Source organism: Gorilla gorilla, chromosome 8 (assembly GCF_029281585.2).
Source record: "Gorilla gorilla gorilla isolate KB3781 chromosome 8, NHGRI_mGorGor1-v2.1_pri, whole genome shotgun sequence".
Classification (NCBI taxonomy): Eukaryota; Metazoa; Chordata; class Mammalia; order Primates; family Hominidae; genus Gorilla; species Gorilla gorilla.
In genome coordinates this window covers 138599334-138620904 of record NC_073232.2, presented here as the reverse complement: position 1 = coordinate 138620904, position 21571 = coordinate 138599334, and the positions used below count along the sequence as shown (strand labels likewise).

Sequence of the window (21571 nt, the reverse complement as noted above, 5' to 3'; positions counted from 1 at the left end):
ATGAGGATTGTTTATGGAAATGTGTCTAAATTGAACCTGTGTCAGTATATTAACTGGTTCAACAAACAGGACCCCAAGAAACAAGATCATATAATAGTTTACTGAATGACTTGATTTTTTTAAAACATAAACCAGTCTAGTCAGTCTGAACTGGAAAATTAATTTTGTCTATAGAATCACTTACTAAAGCATATAAAATTAGACTCCATAAGTGCAGAGAGGAGAATTGGCATTATGTTTAACAGATTCACTGGGACTTAAATAAATGGATTTAGTCTTGATACAGCTAAAGCCGTGTGACTTTTAATACAGAGCAGATCTTAAATAAAGTATCAATTCATCATTTCAAAGTCACTTTTGCATTTTTGTTGCTTGTTGAAGGACTGAATTATATATCTTGTCTATGATAATACCCCAGCACATGTTACAGGTCTTGAAGGAACAAATTAATTAACTTTTGTTTTCTTTAAGTTACAAAATTTTCATGGTTAGATTGACAGAGAATTCAGCAGTTTTAACACTTTTCATGACTTAATGGGTTCTAGTGTTTCCCTGGGCTTATTTAACTTCCAAATATTTTCACTGTGTCATTTATGTAATAAGCTTCTGATTCCAAACTCTTCCTGACTAGAGTGAAATATAGGGCTGTTTTCCTTTTGATTCAGGGGTGAGCTTATGGAACCAAGGAAGAGCTGATGAAGTTGTCAGTGCCTCTGTTCGGAGTGGAGACCTCTGGATCCCAGTGAAGAGCTTCGACTCCAAGGTGAGTTCCTCTCCTTTTCTCAGCTTTGAGACTGCCGAAGCTTTTAAATCACATTAGCTGCTTTGGTATTCTTTCATTCAAGGGTTGTCTCTACTCACTTTAATGCTAACTCTATCCTTATAGAATGGAAGCTTTATTCTTCAGACAATAAAATGCAAACCAATTTTGATGTGACAGTGCTGATGAGGGATCCAACATTATTTGCATCTACTGAAAATTAGTTTTTGAACAAAAACCAGGGGTTACAATCCCAGATATACAACTTCCATGTTCAGTTTAACTGAGTGAATGATGGGCATTTTTCTATATTTATGTCTATTTAATTAACATTGATTTCCTCGAATTGATTATTGCTAGAAATATATTTATGCAACTTAAAAACCCATTTGTCATGAGTTTTAATGCAGTCTAAACTTTATTTACTTTGACATGTTTGATTTGAGCCTTTTATGATGTAAAAGGATAATATAAAATAATTGAAATAATAGTGATTAAATTTAATATCTTGGTGCGTTTTATCTGCTAAACTGACATGACTTTCTTAAATTTCAGTGCTTGTAGGAACAGTTGGAAAGTGATAAAAATCTATGGAAATATGAGCTCTTTGAAGAGATCATACAGATGGCTTGGTCCTTGTATTATATAGAACTATTTTTAGATCATTTTTCATAATAGAAAGCAGATTTTTTGAAGAGCAGTTGAGATTGTGAACCTCCTCTGTCACTTCCTGGAATGGTTGCAGTGGGCCACCTTTATGTGAGTAATGATAAGGTGATTTCCATCTAGGGAGCTTACCTTGGAAACTGAGCTTTTAGAAAGGTTGGTGGTTTGATTAAAAGGCCCAAATGCCAAATGTGCACATTTTTTCTAACTTTGTTGTTTCACAGACATTGTTGCAAATTGAATATACAAGGTACAAGTCAAGTATAGTGGTGTTGATATTTTCTGGAAGAAAAACTTAAGATATTAAAGAAAATTCCATCATGCTATTGGTCAGCAAAATTAAAAACAACATAATAGATACAGTAAAAGAGGAGTGGGCCTTCGTTATAAAGAAAGTTGATTTAAAATATTGATATACATGAATAATAGAAAAATATGGAATAATCTAAAGTTTCTTGGATGTTGGGAGCCATTATGTAGACTTTCCCTGGGGTTAGAGTTGCCAGATTTAGCAAGTTAGAAGTACAGAATGCCCGGTTAAATTTGGATTTCAAATAAACAATGTATTTAATTTTAGTGTAAATATGTCTCGTGCAATATTTGGGACATACTTTTTTTTTTAAGTGTTTGTTGCTTATCTGAAATGCACATTTAACTGAATGTGTCCTGTCTTGTGTCTGACAACCTTCCCTGGAGGGAATCAGAGGGACAAGCTGCTGAGGGCTATGGGCCTGCCGCTGGGGTGGACCAGCTCAGGCCTTCTCTGGTTTGTGACCCCCAGCTTCCTCCTTCCTACCCTCCAGCCACCTGGCAGACATCACAAGGCATGTTGGAGGAGGAACTGGCACATCTACTGCTGGCCAAGCTTACCACCTGGTGCTTGTGGGTCACAAGCATCGTCTTTTAGAAGACTAGGAAGAACCATGATTATTAGGTAGCTGTCCCAACTCTTCTGGGTTTCTGTCTCCAGAATGAGAGCCCTGTGGGTGACAGGCATACACCTACTGCACTAAAGAATTCCAGGTTAGTGACGTTATGTAGGGGCATGATGACCTAGGTAAGTTGGGAACAGAATTTTGTTGTAATGCCAGTGGGCTCATCTCAACATATAGTTTATGGCATCAGTGTATGGCCATAAAATTACAATATGTACTCATATTTGGTGGGTAACCCCGAAAGCTTGTGTGAGAAGTGGTGCATGTCAATGTCTGTTACGTGTGTGTACCTGTTTGCAGGAGTTCCCCATGGGGAAGACGTGTATACATGCTGTGGGAATAGGCATTCTGGCCAAAGGTGTGTATGTGTGTATCTGTCCTCATTACCAGTAAGTCAAGATTTTCATTTTGAACTGAATCATGCAGTGTATCTTCAGTATACAAAGCATACTCACGTTAAGAATATTTTTGCAGAACAACAGTGCCTGCTGTGCCTCAGAATATAGACTTTTAGATTTGCTTCTCACTCTTTGCCTCTTTCTGTTCAGCCAGTTTTTAACTGAGCACCTATTATGTGCCAGGTGCTAGGCATACAGCCAATGCAGAAGGCAGACACGCTTTCTGCCACCTGCAACTTACATTGCAGTAAGGGAAACATAATTAAATAAATTCACATTGTGATAACTGTTAAGAAAAAAACAACAAAGTATTCTAGGGGCCAGCAGGGAAGATGGATTTTGATAGGTTGGCCAGGAAAGCCCTTTCTAAGAAGGAAAGATAGTTTTTTCAATAAGTTCTAAAGAGCCAGCCATGAGAAGAGCCAGAGTGTAAGAGGCTGGAGGAGCAGGGAGGAGGCAGGTGTGTCTAGAGCATGGAAAATAAGACAGACTTGGAGTGATGCGGGAGCAACAGGGGCCAAGATTTCCCACAGGGCTCCTCCCATGTGTGACCTCACTGTGGAAGTAGTAGCCTGTAGGAAACAGACATTCATCCTGAGATAGCGACATAAACTGTGGCCTTCTTTCTCTGGTAAATATTCTGATTTTATATGACTTACCAAATCATAACATTAATTTTTTGTGACTCTTTTTCCCCAGAGGTGACATGCAGTGTTCACAACCATGGAGCACATTCCTTATTTATACAGAAATGCCTAGCTTTTTTATTTCTTCTTATTATTATTTATTTATTTATTTTGGTAGAGATGAGGGGGTGGGGAGGGGGTAGGAGACAGGCCTCCTTTGTCACCTAAGCTGGTTTCAAACTCCTGGGCTCAAGCAATCCTCCTGTCTCGATCTCCCAAAGTGCTGGGATTATAGGCTGAACCACTGTGCCCTGCCAGAAATCCCTAACTCTTAAACATTTTATCTGATGGCCATGGCAAGTCCAGTAAGCCAGATCTGGAAGTTTGGCCAGCAATTTCTGGCTGGGAATGCCATGGGAACCTAAAGAAAGGGGGCCTCAAATTCCAAGTCACATCCTTTCTGGCTTTCTTCTGGACAGATTTCCACAACTGTTTTCCTAAAATGAGGATCTAACTCATCATGATTTTCCTTGAAAACCTCAGAGGCATTCCTCACATCCACATCCTAGAGTGTGAAGACAAACTCTAGGCTTGGCATGAAAAGCACGTCGCTCTGTGACCCAGAGGCACTAACCACAGCCCCACCCCATGGCTCTGGGGCTCTGACTGTCCCTCCATTCTCTCCTCATGTGCATTCTTCTTCATCCTATGGTGCCATAGCATGGGGCCACCCCTGTGACCTCAGGCAGCCTGGTCACCTGCCCCGCTGTGCTTTGTCCCAAAGCACTTTGGGCTAAAAAGCGGTAACAAGTTCCTGGGGGTTCAGTGACTCATGCCCAAATCTGGATTATGTGCCTGCCATGCACCTGGTGCTGGAGCTGTATCTCTGCCCTGAGGGTGGTCAGGAAAGGCCTCTCTGTGGAGGTGACATCTGAAGGTGACCTAAATGACATGAAGGTTGAGACTGCCATGTGGAGTTCTGGGGAAGAGCATCCAGGCTGAGGAAACAGTGACAGAGGGAGCCAAAGAGGGAGCGTGTAGAGAGGTGAGCAGGGCCCTGACAAGGTAGAACAGCCACGAGAAGGTTCCTGGGGGCTTGGAGCAGGGCGTGCAAGTGAGTTTTAACAGTGACCTCTGACAGCTGTGCGCAGACTGCAGTGTAGGGCCCTGAATGGAAATGAGGAGAGCCATGGAATCCAGTGCGACTGTCCAGGAAGGAGAGGGAGGCGTCCACACTCTGACCATGGACAGCACCAGAAGTGATTGGACTGGAGATGTACTTTGAAGGGAAAGTTTGTTGGACTTGCCCATGGATTCAAGGTGTTAAGGACAACCCCTGTGTTTTGGCCCTGGCTACATAGGTGGCAGGAGCTTCCATCATATACATCCCCAAAGAGAAAGGACCCCCTGTCTAATTTGGTGTTCACCACGTCATTGACTTACTATGTATACTGGTTTTCACCCTAGCTGCATTTTAGAATCACCCAGAAACTTTTACAAATAACAGTGTTCAACCTCCAGTTGTTGAGAGTTAATTTAAATGGTTTGGGGCAGGCCCATGCAGATTTCTTAAAAAAAAAAAAAAATACTCCCCGGTGATTTTAGTGAGCACCCAAGGCTTAGATCCACTTGGGGAAATTGATGCTGCATCCAATGCCAGATTGCTGGTCAAGTCAATTCGGCTGATTTAGGTAAAATTACTGTCAAGTTCTCCCTCTCTTTCTCTCTGAGTGGGTTGTTAGAATGTCCTTTCCAAATCAAGAATCAAGCCATCACTGCCACTGATAATTTAGTGGAAAGAGTAGAGGGACAGGAAAGGAGGTGACCTTGTGTGTGTTGGAGAGCTTGCACTTTTTTGTTCGTTGGTTGTTGTCTATAATGCAGGGATAAACTTATCTGCATTCCCTCCCTCTAAGGGTCATTGTGAGAATGAGATGAAACGATGGCTGTAAAATACGCTAGAAACCTAACACTACTACAGAAATGTAAGGTGACACTGAAAGTTTAAAGTGTCTTTAGGAACCAAACTCCAATTTCATGTCTTGAAAAACTTAACCGCGGAACCAGTGAAGACATGTCAAAATGTGATTGATCGTGAGATGACCTAACTTGAGCTCAGCCTTTGAATACTCCAGGAAATGTCCAATTTCCAGCTTCCTTGAGTGAGAATGAAGTTACAGAAAGAGTATGAGAAATGGAAAATGGAAGGCAAACCCATTAGAACATGAAACCAAAGCTTCCCTTAGCATATGGCAGGTCTCAAATATCAAATAGCAGCTAATTAAAATGACAGAGGCACATTCTACTCCATACATTTCCATTTGCCTTTTTTTACAGCTGAGAAAATGGAGCCCTGCTCTCCCCTCCAATAACCATCCCCGTTCTTTCCTTCACAGCCAGACTTCCCAGAAAGGTGATCCGCATTCACTGGCTTACCTCCCGCCAGTTCCCTCCCAACCCTTGGTAGCAGCTCCCATTCCCAACATGTCATTGGAATGGCCTTTGCCAAGGTCAGAGATGGCTTCCTAATTTCCAAAGCCAGCACACACCTTTCACTCTTTATCTTAACTTATCTTGATACCCATTCCCTCTCCTCCTCTGAAATCCTCTCTTCTCTGGGCTCCTGAGACCCCGTTCTCATGTTTCTTCTCATATGTTTTTGTTTTTGCTTTTCATTAGTTTTCCTGGCTCTGTCCCTCATTCTTGGTGTCCTCTGAGTTTCTTTGTGGCCCCACTTCTGATGAAGGGTCACGCTGGTAATGTCCCTCTCAACTGTGACCTCATGGTCTACTTGCACCTAGGGGCTCACATAAGTGAAAATAGCAGTGAGAGCTACCACACGTGGAGTTCCCACTGTGTGAACCGCTGTGTCAGGTGTTACGAACGATAACTTCAGCTTTTGTCATCTAGCATGCATTGACTTAAAATCCACACCTCTCATTCTGCTTTGACCCCTGAGATTTGATCATCTACTTTCAATCAATTACAGGTACCTCCAGCTGAAAGTTCACAGTTATGCAAATGTATTGTCCCCCAACGTAGACTCTGCCTCCCACTTAATTTAATTGTCCCTAGAAGATAAGGTTGTCATCTTCCTTCTCCCCTGAAATAGTAAGGTTTGAAACACTTCTTAACTCTACTGGCCCAGTATCCTGACATGTGCTTCTTCTTTCTGCTGTCTACCACTGCCTTCATTAGTCTTCCTCCATTCTACAAAAGGAGGCAGGGTACTCTGTCTAAAGCACAGATAGAACCTGTTCCCTTCCTGTTTTCCAGTCCTTCGGAAGTCCCGGATGACACCTGAATTCAAAGCCAGGCTTCTTAGCATGATGCCCATGGGACTGGGTAGCCTGGGCCATCTGGACTCTAGAGCCCCCACCCCTACATCTTAGCCATGAAGCTTGTCAGGGCAGCCAGTTGCCTAAATAGGCCACGTTCTTTACCACAATGCTTGCACTATGTTCTGTCCCTGTGTCCCCTGACTCCCTCAGTCCTACTCATTCTTGAAGCACCACTTAAGCACTCATTCTTAAACGGCACCTTCTCTTGTGAAACCCATCCTGAACCCCTGGCCTCCTGGCCAAATTCTTCCTTCCCATACCTTTGTCTTTATAAGTTGTCCACATCTCTGTGATGTGCAATCATATCATGCGCACATTTAATTCATGCAAATTCAGCCTTGCACATGGCAGAAACAGATGCTGCAGAGACGCAACTTAAGTGACATAGGTGATCACATCCCCTTGGGTCCCCAAGGAGCATGTGGGCATCTGCTGTTTTCTTAGTTCCTTCTGCCTCTCATGAGGCAAGCTTCTTACTTCCTAAGAGCAGTTCTAGTTCTTTCTGTTGGATATCATGAAATAGCGCAACCCCTAAAATAAGCCAACTCAATTATGCTCAACCCAATAAGCAATGCCCCAGTGCTCTGTGGAGAAGAAATGCTGAACCTGTATAAAAGCATGAAAGCTGTGAGGCTTTCAAAGATTAATTTGGACTGTGCCTCAGGTGCCACCTCTACCTTCTATACTGGCCTTAGACCCCAACCATGCATGACTTTGGGATTCAGCTCTCTGGCGCGATCACAGAGTACCATCATTATTAGTTTTTATCCCTGCTTCTCCCAACCAGCCTGTGCCCTCCCTCAGGGCAGCAGCCACAGCTCTGTGCCCTTCTACCCTGGTGCAGTGCTTGGCACAGAGTGGAGTGATTGCAGGATGCTTGTTGACTGACTCTGAGACTTTATCCGTGCCTGGATCCTAAGCCTTGCGAACCATTCTGACTACCACAACTTTTTAGATGTTTCCTACCTCCTTTTGGCAACTCTGGGTCCTTTAAAATCATTTGGAGGCTGCGTCTAGCTGATAGAATGCTACCTTCTTCACTTTAGTGCTATGTGGTGTCTTACCTGGAACACCGCCCCAAGTGTGGCTCTGTGCCAAGAGCAGTGCTGTTACTCTACATGGGTGGGTTGACATAGCCAGACCTATATTTTTTATCTAAGGGATTATTCGAGTAATTGCAGGAGTTGCTCAGGCTAGATGGTAGCACCTCCAGCTTGGCTGAACAGGCTCAATAGTTAGCCTTTCAGACTTAGGAAGCATCCATTTTGCATTAGCTTCCAAGCCAGCCAATGGTGTTTCCTCTTAAGAATGTAATGACTAAAATACCTACTGTGGAACAGATATCCTCATAGGACATGCACAGTGCCTTATGGTTGGAACACTGTTCCCAGACTCTCGGGGTTCCTGGGTATGGTCTGTCCCACTCAGTTTCTTACCTTCTGTGGGAACCCCAACCCCACCCTTGGCCTGACAATCCTCATGAAGCTGTGTCTGCCACACAGGAGGCTGCTGGAGGCCCCAACTCCTGCACCAGGCCTCATATAACCCATCATTATGGAGAGAGGATTTGAAGAGGTAAAAGCTGGCACCCTTGTATCTTGTCTGGGAGCTCAGCTGTTTCAAGAATCATTTCCGTGCATGGTGGGAGGAGAACAATGGATGTTGGAACCTGCAGAAATGGATTCGGACTCCCTCTGCCTTGCCGTGTGGCGTTGGGCTTGTCATTCGCCCTTGCTCAGGCTTTGTTTCCTTAGCTGTAAAGGAGATGGTGATGGTGGCCTTGTGACCTGATGCCATGCCCTACACATGCTGAATCCTCAGCAAATGCCAGCCTCTCTCCTGTCCCTCACTGGGTCGTCCTATCACTGCCCCAGGTCTGGATAAGCCTTTGCTGTGTGTGGGGGGAGGGCACTGGCCTGGGAGTTCCTGGATGTGTAGCAGCATCCCTGATACACCTGACTGATGCCAGCGCCACCCTCTTCTAGTCACAGATGTCTCCAGGCATTACCACGTGGCCCCTGGGGTGTAAAATTGCCCCGGGTTGAGAACCACTGCACGGTGAGAAAAGATGTGGAAGGACAGGAAACTGGCAGTTACTGGGATCCCCGTCTTGGCCTTGGACAGAGCCAGACTGGGGTTCTGCAGATTTTTCTGGGAAGAGCTGAACAGTAAATATGTTCAGCAGCACAGGTCACAATGATACCTGCTGAAGCGACTCAACTGGGCTGTTGCGTAGAAGCAGCCCTAGATAATACATAAATGAATGAGCATGGCTATGTTCCAATAAAACTTACTGGACGTTGAAATTTGAATTTAGTATCATTTTCATGTGTCATGAAAAATCTTTTTAAACAATTTTAGAATATGAAATGAGTCTTAGCTTGCAGGCTGAACCAAAACAGGCAGTGCATTGGCTTTGCCCGAGGGCCATAGTTTATAACCCCTAGGCTAGATATTCCATAGATATCAGCTCGCTGGATGCCCCCAGCAGCCCTGCAAGGTGGATGCTGTTGTGCACATGAGGGTGCTAAAGCCCCCCCCACCCCCACCCCCAGGTAGAAAGTTAAGCGAGAAGACTAGCATCTGGGCCAAGGCCTGTCAGATTTGAAATCCAGTATTCTTTGCATATTCCTCTGCTACCTTTCAGAAAAATCTTTAACTTTCTTTCCCCTGGGCATCATATCAGCACTGCTTCATACATCTTGACTCCAGACAGCTGAGGTCATGGTTCAGGGGGCAGACGTGGTGAGCACTCGCCAGCGCTCTCTCCCTCCCTGTCTGTCTTGCCTCCGAGGGAGATCTGGCTTTCTTCAACAAGATGTGATTGTTGCATCCCAACTCCCTGCCAGGGTCTTTCCTGTTCACTCCTCCTTTTTGGCCAACACACAAAGAGGAGAAAGCAGGCCAAGGTATTGTACTTGTTTCAACTGTGTCCCTGGCTTAGGGAGCTTTCATTCAACCAAGGAAGGGCTCTGCATTTCCAACAACACTCACCACCCACTCGCTTGTTTCTTGTGACCTCTTAGCAAGGCCTTAATATCATACTTTTAAATTGTTTTTATTGAATCGGGTTGTCTTAGATTCTGTACCTTTTCCTTCCCCTACAAGCTTCTGTCATCATCATTAAACTGGGTCCTTTTGAAAAAAAAATCATATTTTAAAATAACTGAACAAATTTGGATAATGCAGGAGATATCATGATTTACCTTCTTGAGACAGAAATTGTAAAATATATTTTTATAATCCTGAGTAATGCTTTTTATGTTTGACTGACATATAGGGCTTATAGTTGCTTGATATTAGGAGAGAAGGAGTTTGATGAATTCAGTTTTCAGTTGTACGTTTGCCCAAGGACGTAGGAATGCTTGTTGTCTCTGAGACCCGAGGTCAGGTTCCCAGGAAGCAAGGATGAATGGGACCCAATCCTGCCCTTGAGAAGCTCACAGACTGTAGTAAATTTGAATAAGTACTTAGTCAGACATATGGGATTTTAAAAAATAAACAACTTATTTTTAAAAAGTTTTGGATTTATTGAAAAATTGCAAAGACATTACAGAGAATTTTTATATACTGCATACCTTGGTTCCCCATTTTTCACAATTATCTTTGTGTAGTTCATTTGTGACAATATTTTTTTCTTTTTAAGCCTGACATTTTTTAATAAGAGAGAGAACATTCTGGGGATTGAGGTCATTTGGAAGAACATATAACTTCCAGAAAGGATTAGGATTCTAAAATCTTACTTTAAACTGAAGAGCTTATCTTCCCAAGAGATTTAATGGTATTAATGTTGCACTTTATAATTTTATGTCAGAGGAAAGCTGAGGAAGCCTTCATCTATGTGTTTACTGTGGAATTTCTTTGAAGTTGCAACATATAACCAGTGAGGACCGTTCCTTAATAATCACTCAATAAGTAGTTGTGATAGTGATGAAGATGTTTTTGTTCAACCAAAATGGAAAGTTCAGATTTTTTTAAATCCTCCTATTCTTTCCCTAAAAAGTGAGAAACATTTTTATACCTATCCTGACAGTGCCTGCAACCACATATATAAAATTATATTAAAACAACACTTGACTACAGCACCATTGTAGAATGTAACATATGCCTGCATAGAGAGCCGCTGTGGGAAGAATTTCCTTTTGGGTATATTTAACACACTCTTCATGCTCTTGTGTCTTGCACGTGTCCCTGAGAATGTGAAGAAGACATGCATTGTTGGTGGTGCACACTAGTGTTTTACCAGCACTTTTCATTACCGCCTGCCTAAAGAGAAAAATTAATGAGTTTAAATTTAATTTCTTTCTAACAAGAGAACTTGAACACTAAGGAATAAGATTTTATTGGGTTGTGCTAAGCTAAACTTTGGAGGGTAAAAACCTTTGTAATATCGAAGGTTTTCGTCCCCTTCCTAGTACCAATTTTGCTTATCCCCGTTGAGAATGCATGGTGGGCACCACACGTAAATGGTCAAAAGGAAACACGTGTCTCCCAAGACTACATGTGTTTAGAGAAATCTGCCCATTAGAGATTTGGGGCAAGGAAGAATAAAAGTCAATTCCCACCCTTCCATCCTCCCAAGACTGCTCTTGCTAGATCTTTAAAAATAAGCTTTTTATATAAGAATAATTTTTAATTTATAAAAAAATTGCAAAGATAGTATGGTTCTCATGTACCTCACACCAAGTCTCCCCTGTTATTACACTTGTCACAATTAACAAGCCCTTATCAGTGGATTATTATGAGCTAATGTCCGTACCTTATTCTGATTTTCTTAGCTTTGACTCAGTGTTCTTTTTCTGATGGTTCATCTGGGACCTCACATTATATCATGTTCAGTGTCGTGTCTCTGAAGGCTCCTCTTGGTTGTGGCGGTTTATTGGGCCTTCAGTGTTCTTGATGACCTAGACGGTTTTGGGGAGTAGAGATCAGGTGTGGCATAGACTGGCCCTCAGCTGGGATTTTCCAGCGTTTTTCTCATGATGGGACTGGGCTTGTCTGTTTTGGGCAGCAGATCACAGAGGCAAATTCCCCATCTTGTTACACCATATCAAGGGGACATACTGTGCATATGTCTTATCTGTAGGTGCTTCAGCACCTGGCTGAGGTTGTGTTTGCTGGGTTTCTCCACTTACAAAGCTCCTTTTTTCCCCTTCCCGTGCTGTGTTGCCTGGAAGGTCACTGTGCGCATCCCATACTTGAGGAGTGGGGAGTTACGCTGCACCCCTGGATGGTGAGGTAGCTGCATCCATTATTTGGAATTCTCATGCATGTGAGATTTGTCTGTGCTCCCTATTTATGTTTTTAATCATTTAATGACATTAATGTGGTCTCATGGTTATTGATATGGTTTGGCAGTGTCCCCACCCAAATCTTATTTTGAATTGTAATTCCCACAATCCCCCACATGTTGTGGGAGGGACCTGGTGGAAGGTAATTTAATTACAGAGGCAGGTCTTTCCCATGCTGTTCTCATGATAGTGAATAAGTCTCACGAGATCTGCTGGTTTTTTAAAGAGCAGTTCCCCTGAACATGCTCTCTTGCCTGCCACCATGTAAGATGTGTCTTGCTTCCCCTTCGCCTTCTGCCATGATTGTGAGGCCTCCCCAGCCATGTGGAACTGTGAGTCAATTAAATCTCCTTCCTTTAAAAATTACCCAGTCTTGGGTCATCTTTATTAGCAGTGTGAGAGTAGACTAATACAGGTATTTATTTTATACTTTAGAATATAATCCAATACTCTTATTTATTTTATTGTTCAAATTGTTCCTACTTTGGCTATTGAGAGTTCTTTTCACTGGCTCCTGTGTCTCTTTGACATACACCCAAGGGTGCATGTGTGAAGGTGTGTGAGTGTGTGGGTGTATGTGAGTGTGTGAGAGAGTGTGAGTGTGAATGTTAGTGAGTTTGTGTGTGAAAGTGTGTGTTAGAATGAGTGTGTGTGAGAGAGTGTGACTCTGAGAATGTGTGAATGTGTGAGTGTGAATGTCACTGCATGAGTTTGAATGTATGTGAAAGTGTATCTGTGTGTTAGAATGTGTGTGTGTTTCTGTGTGACAGAGTGACTGAGAGCTTGTGGATGTATGCGAGTGAGAGAGTGTGAATGTGTGTGAGTTTGTGTGTGAAAGTATATGTGAGTGTGTGGGTGTACATTAGTGTGTGAGTTTGAGTGTGTGAAAGTGTATGTGAATGTATAAGAATGTGTGAGAGTGTGTGTGAGAGAGACGGTATGACTGTGAGTGTGTGTGTGTGTTCTAGCACTTCCTTCCTTTCTGGCACTGCAAGCTGCACTGGGTTCATCTGGTATATTTCCTGTTCCTGTCCTAAAGTCAGCCATTTCTCCACGAGCCCGATTCCTTGGCGAATGGTATTAGAGACTCTAGGTACTAGATAGGCTCACTGCTACTGGGCAGTCATTGCTTCTAGGCCCTCTCAGCTGACAGAGTGTGGGAAATATATGTGTTTGTCTGCTGTGGGTAGATTATAAAGAAACAGATCTCAAGTGCTGGCTCATGGCTGAGACACACCCTATATTTTCACATAATTAATTTAAAATGGCATAAAATTGGGAGGCTGAAGCAGGAGAATTGCTTGAACTCGGGAGGCAGAGGTTGCAGTGAGCCAACATCGCACCACTGCACTCCAGTATGGGTGACAGAGCAAAACTCCATCTCAAAAAATAATAAAATAAAATGGTATAAAAGGAAATATGCCAGGAATTTGGCTCTTTATGGATGTACCTATAGACATAAATAAAATAGCTGTGTTCAATAAGTTAAATCAATTACTTAGAAACCTAACCATTAGGCTCTTTTCCCTGGAGGAAAAAAAACATTTCTTAAAAAAATTAATTCCCAACTCTTCAGTATTTGACCTAGCTCTGGTATTTCACATTCCTTGCATTGATCCATGCCTCAAGGCTGCCTTTCTGCTAATTACTTGAAATTAAATTGACCTTTTTCTAAAGTTGGCACACAAAATGTTTCATTCAGCTGGCATAATGTTTGCCATATGCAGTTTTTACTCAGCAGAGGTACTAAGGGTCTTCTTTTTGCTTGAACCTACTAATTTTCCAAGCATATTGTTTAAAGATTTGGTCAAAAACCCAAAACAGAGTTGGTGAGAGCACAGAGCTACTGAGATCCAGGGTTGTGGACTGGGTCTCTATTAAGATTTCCTGTTTCCATGGGAGCCATTAGCTTGGCTGTGTTCCTCGGCCTCACCTGGCAGGTCCCACCCCAGAGGTGTCTCAGGAAGGACTCCTCAGAAGGGCTGTGGGTGGATGCGCTCAATTGCAGAAACATCACAGGTACAGCACTTCCCATCATTGATGGACTCGCGGTGATGTTTCTGTATATGTAGGCAACATAGTTTGCATCCATGTTTCTCAAACTTCAGTCACCCAGGACCCACCAGCGTGAATTTAACCTAATTATAAAAGCAATCACATCATTAATATTATAGCTTATCATATGAATAGCTTATACAAGCTTGAGGTACCTAGTGATTTTTTTTCTCAAACACTAAAACTGATTAAAATGAAGTGTGCCGTATACCTCTTAAAATGTATTTGTCTATCATGGGGGAACACATTATACCACTTGGAAAATGCTATTTTAGCTATTGTAGACTTTTAACAATTTCTTTCTTTCTTTCTTTTTTTTTTTTTTTTTTGAGATAGGGTCTCACTCTGTCACCAATGCTGGAGTGCAGTGGCACAATCAGTGCACCATCACCCCTGGCTAATTTAAAAAATTATTTTTTGTGGAGATAGGTTTTTGCCATGTTGCTGAGGCTGGTCTCAAACTCCTGAGCTCAAGCGATCCACCTGCCTCAGCCTCCCAAAGTGCTGAGATAACAGTCATGAACCACTGTGCCCAACCAATTTCTTTAATTTTTCCACCTTGAACACCTCATCAGGTGTATGTTTTCATCAATTTACATGTATAGCCATGTAAATTGAGCCCTGCGCAACTTGGGGCTTAGAGTTGAGTGGCTCTAAACCTGCTCAGCTGCTGAGGGCGGAGGCCCTGCCTAGGATACTATTGGGTGGAATTATCTCCATGAGTTTTGACTTAACACTTTTGAGGGGGAAGAAATTACTGATTAGAGATTACCCTGCTTTTCTGTTGAGTCCTTTCTGTATATTCATTTAATCAACAAATATTTATTGAGAATCCTTTATGTGCCAGGCCCTGTGCTAAGTGATAGAGATATTTTGCCCTTTTAAAAACTGCATTAAAACTGGCCATTTCATTTCAGAGCTACTTTGCAACTTGCTCAAACAGAACTCTTAGAAATGTTAACTCCTCCTGCACTACAAACATAAGGAAGAGTTAAGAGCCCATCAGGGGTAAAAAATTCTATCATATCTCCTTTGAAATCCAGCTCCTTCTTTTATAGTTCAAAACAAGACCACGGGGGCATATAATCTCTGGTCATGCCTATTCAGCTAATAGGAATGCGTTTGCATTGCCAAAAGTTATTGCTGGTTTTAGTGTTCCTTGACACAGGCAGATCTCATAAGTGGACTTCGTGGGAATGCATCAGATGGCTGGGAGCTGTCGGTCAGCCAGACACTGGCTGCCCATGTCTGTGTCTTTGCTTATAAAGAGCATTGAGAGTGGGCATTTGCTGTCCTGCGATTTTCATGTCTGGATCTGCTGTGGAAAAGTGAAGAATCACACATCTACAGACACCCTTGCCTTGCAGTTTTAAGTAAAAAGAGAAGGGAGCTTTGTGAGGTTGATCTCCAGAACGGTCTCGGTGGAGCTCCAGAGACTGAGTTTCCAGCCTGCTGTTTCATTGGCAGGTACTGAGCCTCGTCTGGTTCAGTCTGGAAGTGTTTCTGGGAATGCAGCTGCCATGGGAAACGCCTGTGATGGGCAAAACACAAACTGGTCATCCTCCCAGCTCCAAGGATCAAACTAATATTCTGATTTTTATGCCACATACTTCAGTTGCCCAGACAGGGTTATAAGGAGCCATCAGTTGGAAAGGACAGAAACAGCGTCCTTAAGTCCAATACAAAAGATTGGATGCATTTTTGTTGGTTATAACAGACAGGAACACGGAGACGTTCTTTTGGCTCCAGCAGGCATTACGAGGAAAGAGCTGGCGAGCAGAGTTGGCAGGTGGGGAAATGAGTTGGAGAAACTTTAAAGATCTTTTCCTATAAAATAAATGTCCAGAAGCTGTGGAAACGTACGTCTTTAGTTAAGTAAATACCCTCAAAGACAACACATGTACATTTTTCAGTGAAAGCTGACCAGCTACAACTGCCATGTTTTCAGATTCCAAGAATTTCAGCACACATAGAATTGACCTATCATGCTCATTAACCTCAGAGCAACTCCTTTCAAGAAGCTCTTGCAACCATGACGGCAAATGAGTTTAAGTGTTTCATTTTAAATGCAGTGACTTGGAGCGGCATGCTTACTGTTTCCTTGCCCTGCATCTCAGGCCCAAATGAGAAGGAACGTTAATTACCTTACCAGTCCTAGCTTCTGTACAAACTGGGGCAGTCGCTGAAACCCCCGCTTCTCCCTTTCCTTCCATAGAAAGCCTCATAGCAGGGGTTTTGAACGAGGCTCTGCATTGACTGTGCTCTGAGAGGCAAGTTCCAGTCCTCTGTTTATGTTTGCAAGTGACTATTAAGTACCTATTCCAGCTAGATTTGGGGTTGGGTTGAGGAGTTTTCAGATTAAACAAGGCCCTGAATATCATGCTGGGGGCTTGACTTCAATTCTGAAGGCAATGGGGAGCCACTGAAGGTTTCTGAATAGTCAAGTGACATTTTGGGGGTGTAATTTTAGACAAGGTTTGAAAATAGAGTATTGAAAATTTTATATAAACAATGGGCTCTCAGACAAATCTTTTTTTCCTGAAAATGTCCATGTCGTATCTCTTGATTGATTTGAGTGTGTCTCATTTATGAGTGGAGGGTGCTCCCAAAATTTGTCCCAAATTCAAAGCAGAACTTCTTAATGTGTGGCCCCATTGAGGTGATGTTCCAAAGGGCAGCCAGACTTTGGCCTGCAGCCCTAACGCTCCCTGTGCCCTACTCTGTCTGCATTGAAACTCCCTTTGGAGCACCCCCCTCACACCATATCCTCACCCACAGCATCCCCAGCTGGTTTCCGCTCTACCCCACCAGGGACACCTGGTCTCCTCTCTAGCAATCGAGCTGGCTACTTTTCCCATGGTTGTGGGACTTGCGTCCATGTCCCTCTTTCCAAGCTTACTTCCTGCCCCACCCTCGGCTCCTCCAGCAGTCCTCAGACCACGCTACTCCTGCCAACCTGCTCAGGTCGATGGTGATGCCTCATCTTCCACACCTGGCTTCTCATCTTATTCCTGGCTTGGCTCCTCCTCTGGCTTTTGTCCAGGAGAGCCCTGGGAATGTCCTTGGGAATGCCTGTTCCTGACCTCCATCCGTGAGTGCCTACAGCACCCCATCTAGTTGCATGGTGAATGAGTCCCTTCTCATCTCTGCCTTAAAACCCCTTCCTTAGGGAAGACTTCCTTCCCTCATTATCTCATTTAAGCAGATGCCCACTCGGTTGGTTGCTGTAATTATTCTTTGTTTCTTCCACGCTCTACCTCACCATTTTCTTTATCTGTTTATGTCCTCGTTTAATGTCTGCCTTTCAGCCTTAACTGTCCATCCCATGAGGAGAGAGACTTATCTTTTTTATTCACCACTTTTTCCTAGAGTTCATCACAGAAGCTTCTGTGATAAATGTGTAGGTGGATAGATGGGCGGGTGGGAAGACAGACAGACAGATCGACGGATGGACAGATGGATAGATGGATGGATGGACAGATGGACAGATGGATGGATGGGGCTCACACCTTGAAGCAGGTGGTGTTGATGAGGTGTATGTATTCTCTTCCACCCTTTTATGTGGTCATCTTATATGTCTGGCTATTCCTTATGAGATCTTAAAATGTTCTGTTTCCCAGGTGGGAGACTTTGACCCCATACTTTGCATTTTCAAAGTGGAATTCAAGGGCTTTGTGATAGCCAGCTTCCAAGGTGATCCTTGCCCTTCCAAGGCCCTCTCCTTTGTGAGGCAGGGTTGGTCTGGGTCACCAATAGAAGAAGGCAGAAGTGTGTGACCTTGAGGTTAAGTCATAGGAGACATTGTACTTTTCACCTTGGTTTCTTGGCCCTCTCAACTGGTGGGGGAAACCAGCTGCTGAGCCACGAAGATACTTAAACAGCCCTGTGGAGATGCCATGTGGAAAGCCGACAGCCAGCGCTGACTTGCCAGGCATACTAGGGTGCCATCTTGCAGTGGGTCCTTTCATCCCAGCCAAGCTGCAGGCTCAGGTGATGACTGCACCCTCATGAGAGACCCTCAGGCTGGGACCTTTCAGCCAAGCTGCTCTGCATTTCTGCTGCAAAGAAACTGTAAGCGAAATAGCAACGTGTGATGTTGTCTCTTCATCTGAACCAACATGGCTAATTTATGCAAGTAAGTAATAATGTATTACTGAAAAGTAAAAGAAGAAACTGCAAAATCTGAAGACTTGACCATAACTACCTGTTAGCTTTGGCGATGTGGCTCACATATCTTCACGTGCATATGTGGCTGCGATGAGAGGGCATCGTTCCTGGTTTGTCAGCGCCTAAGATGTGCTGATGTCCCCGGGTTTGATGGCACCATTGTCTAACAAGAGAAGAGAAGGCAGTTGCTTGCTGCTGAAGAAGGGCAAAGTCTACAATATAAACAGTATTTAATAAAACCAGGCACAATCTTGATATCATGTTTGGCTTAGTGTTTAGGTTTAATTACAACGAATTCAGATTTAGAACCTAAGAAGAGACTTCTGCCTATTTATGTTCTCCTCCTCCTTGAAGGCTCCCCACAGGCCTGCCTCCTCCCTGAAGCTTTCCCTGACCACCCAGACTCCACTGACCACACGGCGTCCATATCTCATTAACCACATAGTCAGGACCATCCAGCCACACTCAGCATTTCTCCTCTTGTGTTGGTTTGTTGAAGGGAGACAACTACCTAAATTAAGTCACATTCATCCAGAGGCACGGCCAGGTTCTCACTTCAGGACTTGCCGTTCTGGAGCTTGTGGAAGACAGAACCCAGGTGTTGGAGAGGGAAGGAGCAGGTGTGCTTGGAAGGCTCCGCTGTCGGGTTCCCTCTGCACCCATCTGTGGCCCCCACTGGTGCTCTGCCATGGGTTTCTCACAGCCTCTCTGACATCGTCTCATTGCAGCTGTACAGAAAATGCAAACCGTGGTCTTGACGCTTATACTTCACTTCTGGTCACCAAACATGGGTTTTTTGTTTTTGTTTTTTTTTTCATACCAACCAATTCTCCAACTTTGGACACCAGTTGGGTGTCCTACAGTTCAGTTATGATGCTGACTACCTGGAGTTAGCACAGACCCCACAGGCAAAGGGTTCCATCCCACAAGATGCTCCACTTCAGACGCCAATTGCAAATAGAGGGTCCCCAGGTGACCCACACTTCTCTCTGACTTGGCTACAAGTGAAGGGGTCCCATGACCCCCTTGTCAGGCGTAATAATTTGCTATAATGACTCGGGACTCACTTATTTACTTAGTCTTGCTACTTTATTATAAAATATATGGTAAAGGACACCAGTGAGCAGCCAGATGAAGAGGTGCCTACAGAGCAGGGTCTAGAGGGTCCTGAGCGTGGGAGCTCCTGTCCCCGTGGAGTTGCAGTGCACCACCCTCCTGGCACGTGGATGTGTTCACCACTCTGAAAACTGAATCTCCTCTTTTCAGGATGTTTATGGAGGCTTCATCACTTTGGCATTGTCGATTTTTAACTCCAGCTCCAGCTCCTCTCCCCTCCCCAGAGGATGGGGGTGGGATGGAAGTTCCCAGCTTCTAATCATGGCTCAGTCTTTCTGGTGACCAGCCCCCATCCGGGAGCCCACCAACAGTCACCTTATTAGAACAAAAGACATTCCTGTCACCCGAGAAATTACAGGGGTTTTAGAAGTTCTGTTCCAGGAACAGGGGGCAGAGACCAGATACATGTTCCTTATGCCACAAAGGTCTCATCTGCTCTGCCAGTGCTGTGCCCTAAGCACTGTGCTACTTTTTTATAATTGTTTTTTGGAGATTAGATTTAAAAAGAATTATTTTCCTCTCCCAGGTTTCTCCTCCCACTCCAGCCCCAGTTATACTTCTGTATTTATTCAGCAAACATGCATGGAATGTGGCATTGCCGAAGAAAATATAGGATGCCCGGTTAAATTTAAATTTCAGAAAAACAATGAGGAGTCTTTGAGTATATCTCATGCAGCTTGTGTGCATGCAGGTGTGTATGTGTGTGTGTGTGTGTATTTGTGTGTATGTATAATGAGGAAGACCCATAACCCACTAAGAAGGTGGGCTGGAGATTTAGTATTAGCTTAGCTCAGAGGAGGCATCCTAGAGATTTTCCCTGCAACGACCCTTAATGAAGACTGGCATTCCCTAAAGGCAGGGACTTCTTTCCTGCTCCTTAGGGTCCACCATGTCCCCTTGCACAATAAATGTTTAACAAAAATGTATCATCCCTCTCATAGTGCACAATTTCATATTTTGGTCCCATTCTCACCAAACAGCTATGAGACTATGTTAATAATTTCCCTGTACCTGTGCTACTCTGCATTACAACCTTCTTTTATTTACTGAGAAAGTTCTTTTGTACCTTCCCATTGATAATGAGACACATTCCACACAGTGATCTATAATTAAAAACAATATAATGGTATTTACATAATTTTGAGAGTTAGCACTCCAGTTTCCATACTGTTACCTCTGCACCCACCTGCCTTTCTGCCCCTACCTCAGCCACCAGGCATCTCAGAGGCAGCTGATTGCTTTTAGTGGCTGCTGTGTACCATGGGTTTTGCTGTGTAACTATTGCAGCCTGGTTCTACCCTACTACTTGCTTGGAACATCTTTTGGCAAGGTCAGTAATGCCTTGGTAAATACCTTGCTTCTCTTACATTCTCTGGGGTCTTTAATTATTGGTATTTGTCATTGGTGATTTCTTTCTCTTACTTGCAACTGCTGCCCCTGGATTTCTTGGTCCCAGGTTTTGCCTTGTTCTCCTCCGACCCCTTTGACCACTCTACTACCTTCTTTTCCCACTCCTGTTCTCCACCAGCCTTCTAAATGTATGCAACTCCCAAGGTTCTGTCTTCTGTCTGCTTGTTTTTTACTGCATTGCATCTCTGGACCCTTTCAGAATACTCCAAAATATCATCTATCACTTTTTTTTTTTTTTTTTTTTTGAGACAGAGTCTCACTCTGTCACCCAGGCTGGAGTGCAGTGGCTCAGTCTTGTCTCAGCACATCCTCCGCCTCCTGGGTTCAAGCGATTCTCCTGCCTCAGCGTCCTGAGCAGCTGGGATTACAGGCGCATGCCACTATGCCTGGGTAATTTTTGTATTTTTAGTAGAGATGGGGTTTCACCATGTTGGCCCGGCTGGTCTTGAACTTCTGACCTCAAGCGATCTGCCTACCTCAGCCTGCCAAAGTGCTGGGATTACCTGCGTGAGCCACTGCACCCGGACCATTTCATCTGTCGCTTCTGTTAACATGACACAAAATCTTTACCTCCAGTTCTAATATTTTGCAAGGCTCAAGTCCATATTTACAACTGTCTTAGATCATCTCAATCCGATTATTTAACTATTCTCTCTAACTGCTAGTCCAGCCCCTAAAACTGCATTTCTCTGCTCCTCCAAAGCTTAGTGGCTTATTGATGTCCATATTTGCATTGTGACAGAGCCAACTCACAAGAATGGATTCCCACTCAGTGTAATGCAATAGGAGCACTTTAATTTTATCTC

At 43.6% G+C, this 21571-nt stretch overlaps 1 protein-coding gene across 3 annotated transcripts in view; it reads left to right on the top strand.

Annotated features, from left to right (window-relative positions):
* The window catches only part of ADAM12 (ADAM metallopeptidase domain 12), a 377010-nt gene that overhangs the window by 57166 nt on the left and 298273 nt on the right, over positions 1 to 21571 (top strand). For all 3 annotated transcript variants that reach the window (XM_019034886.4, XM_019034889.4, XM_063710574.1), the window contains exon 2: positions 666 to 763. In XM_019034886.4, the coding sequence (XP_018890431.3) occupies positions 666 to 763 (98 nt within the window). The remainder of the gene's footprint in view (positions 1 to 665; positions 764 to 21571) is intronic.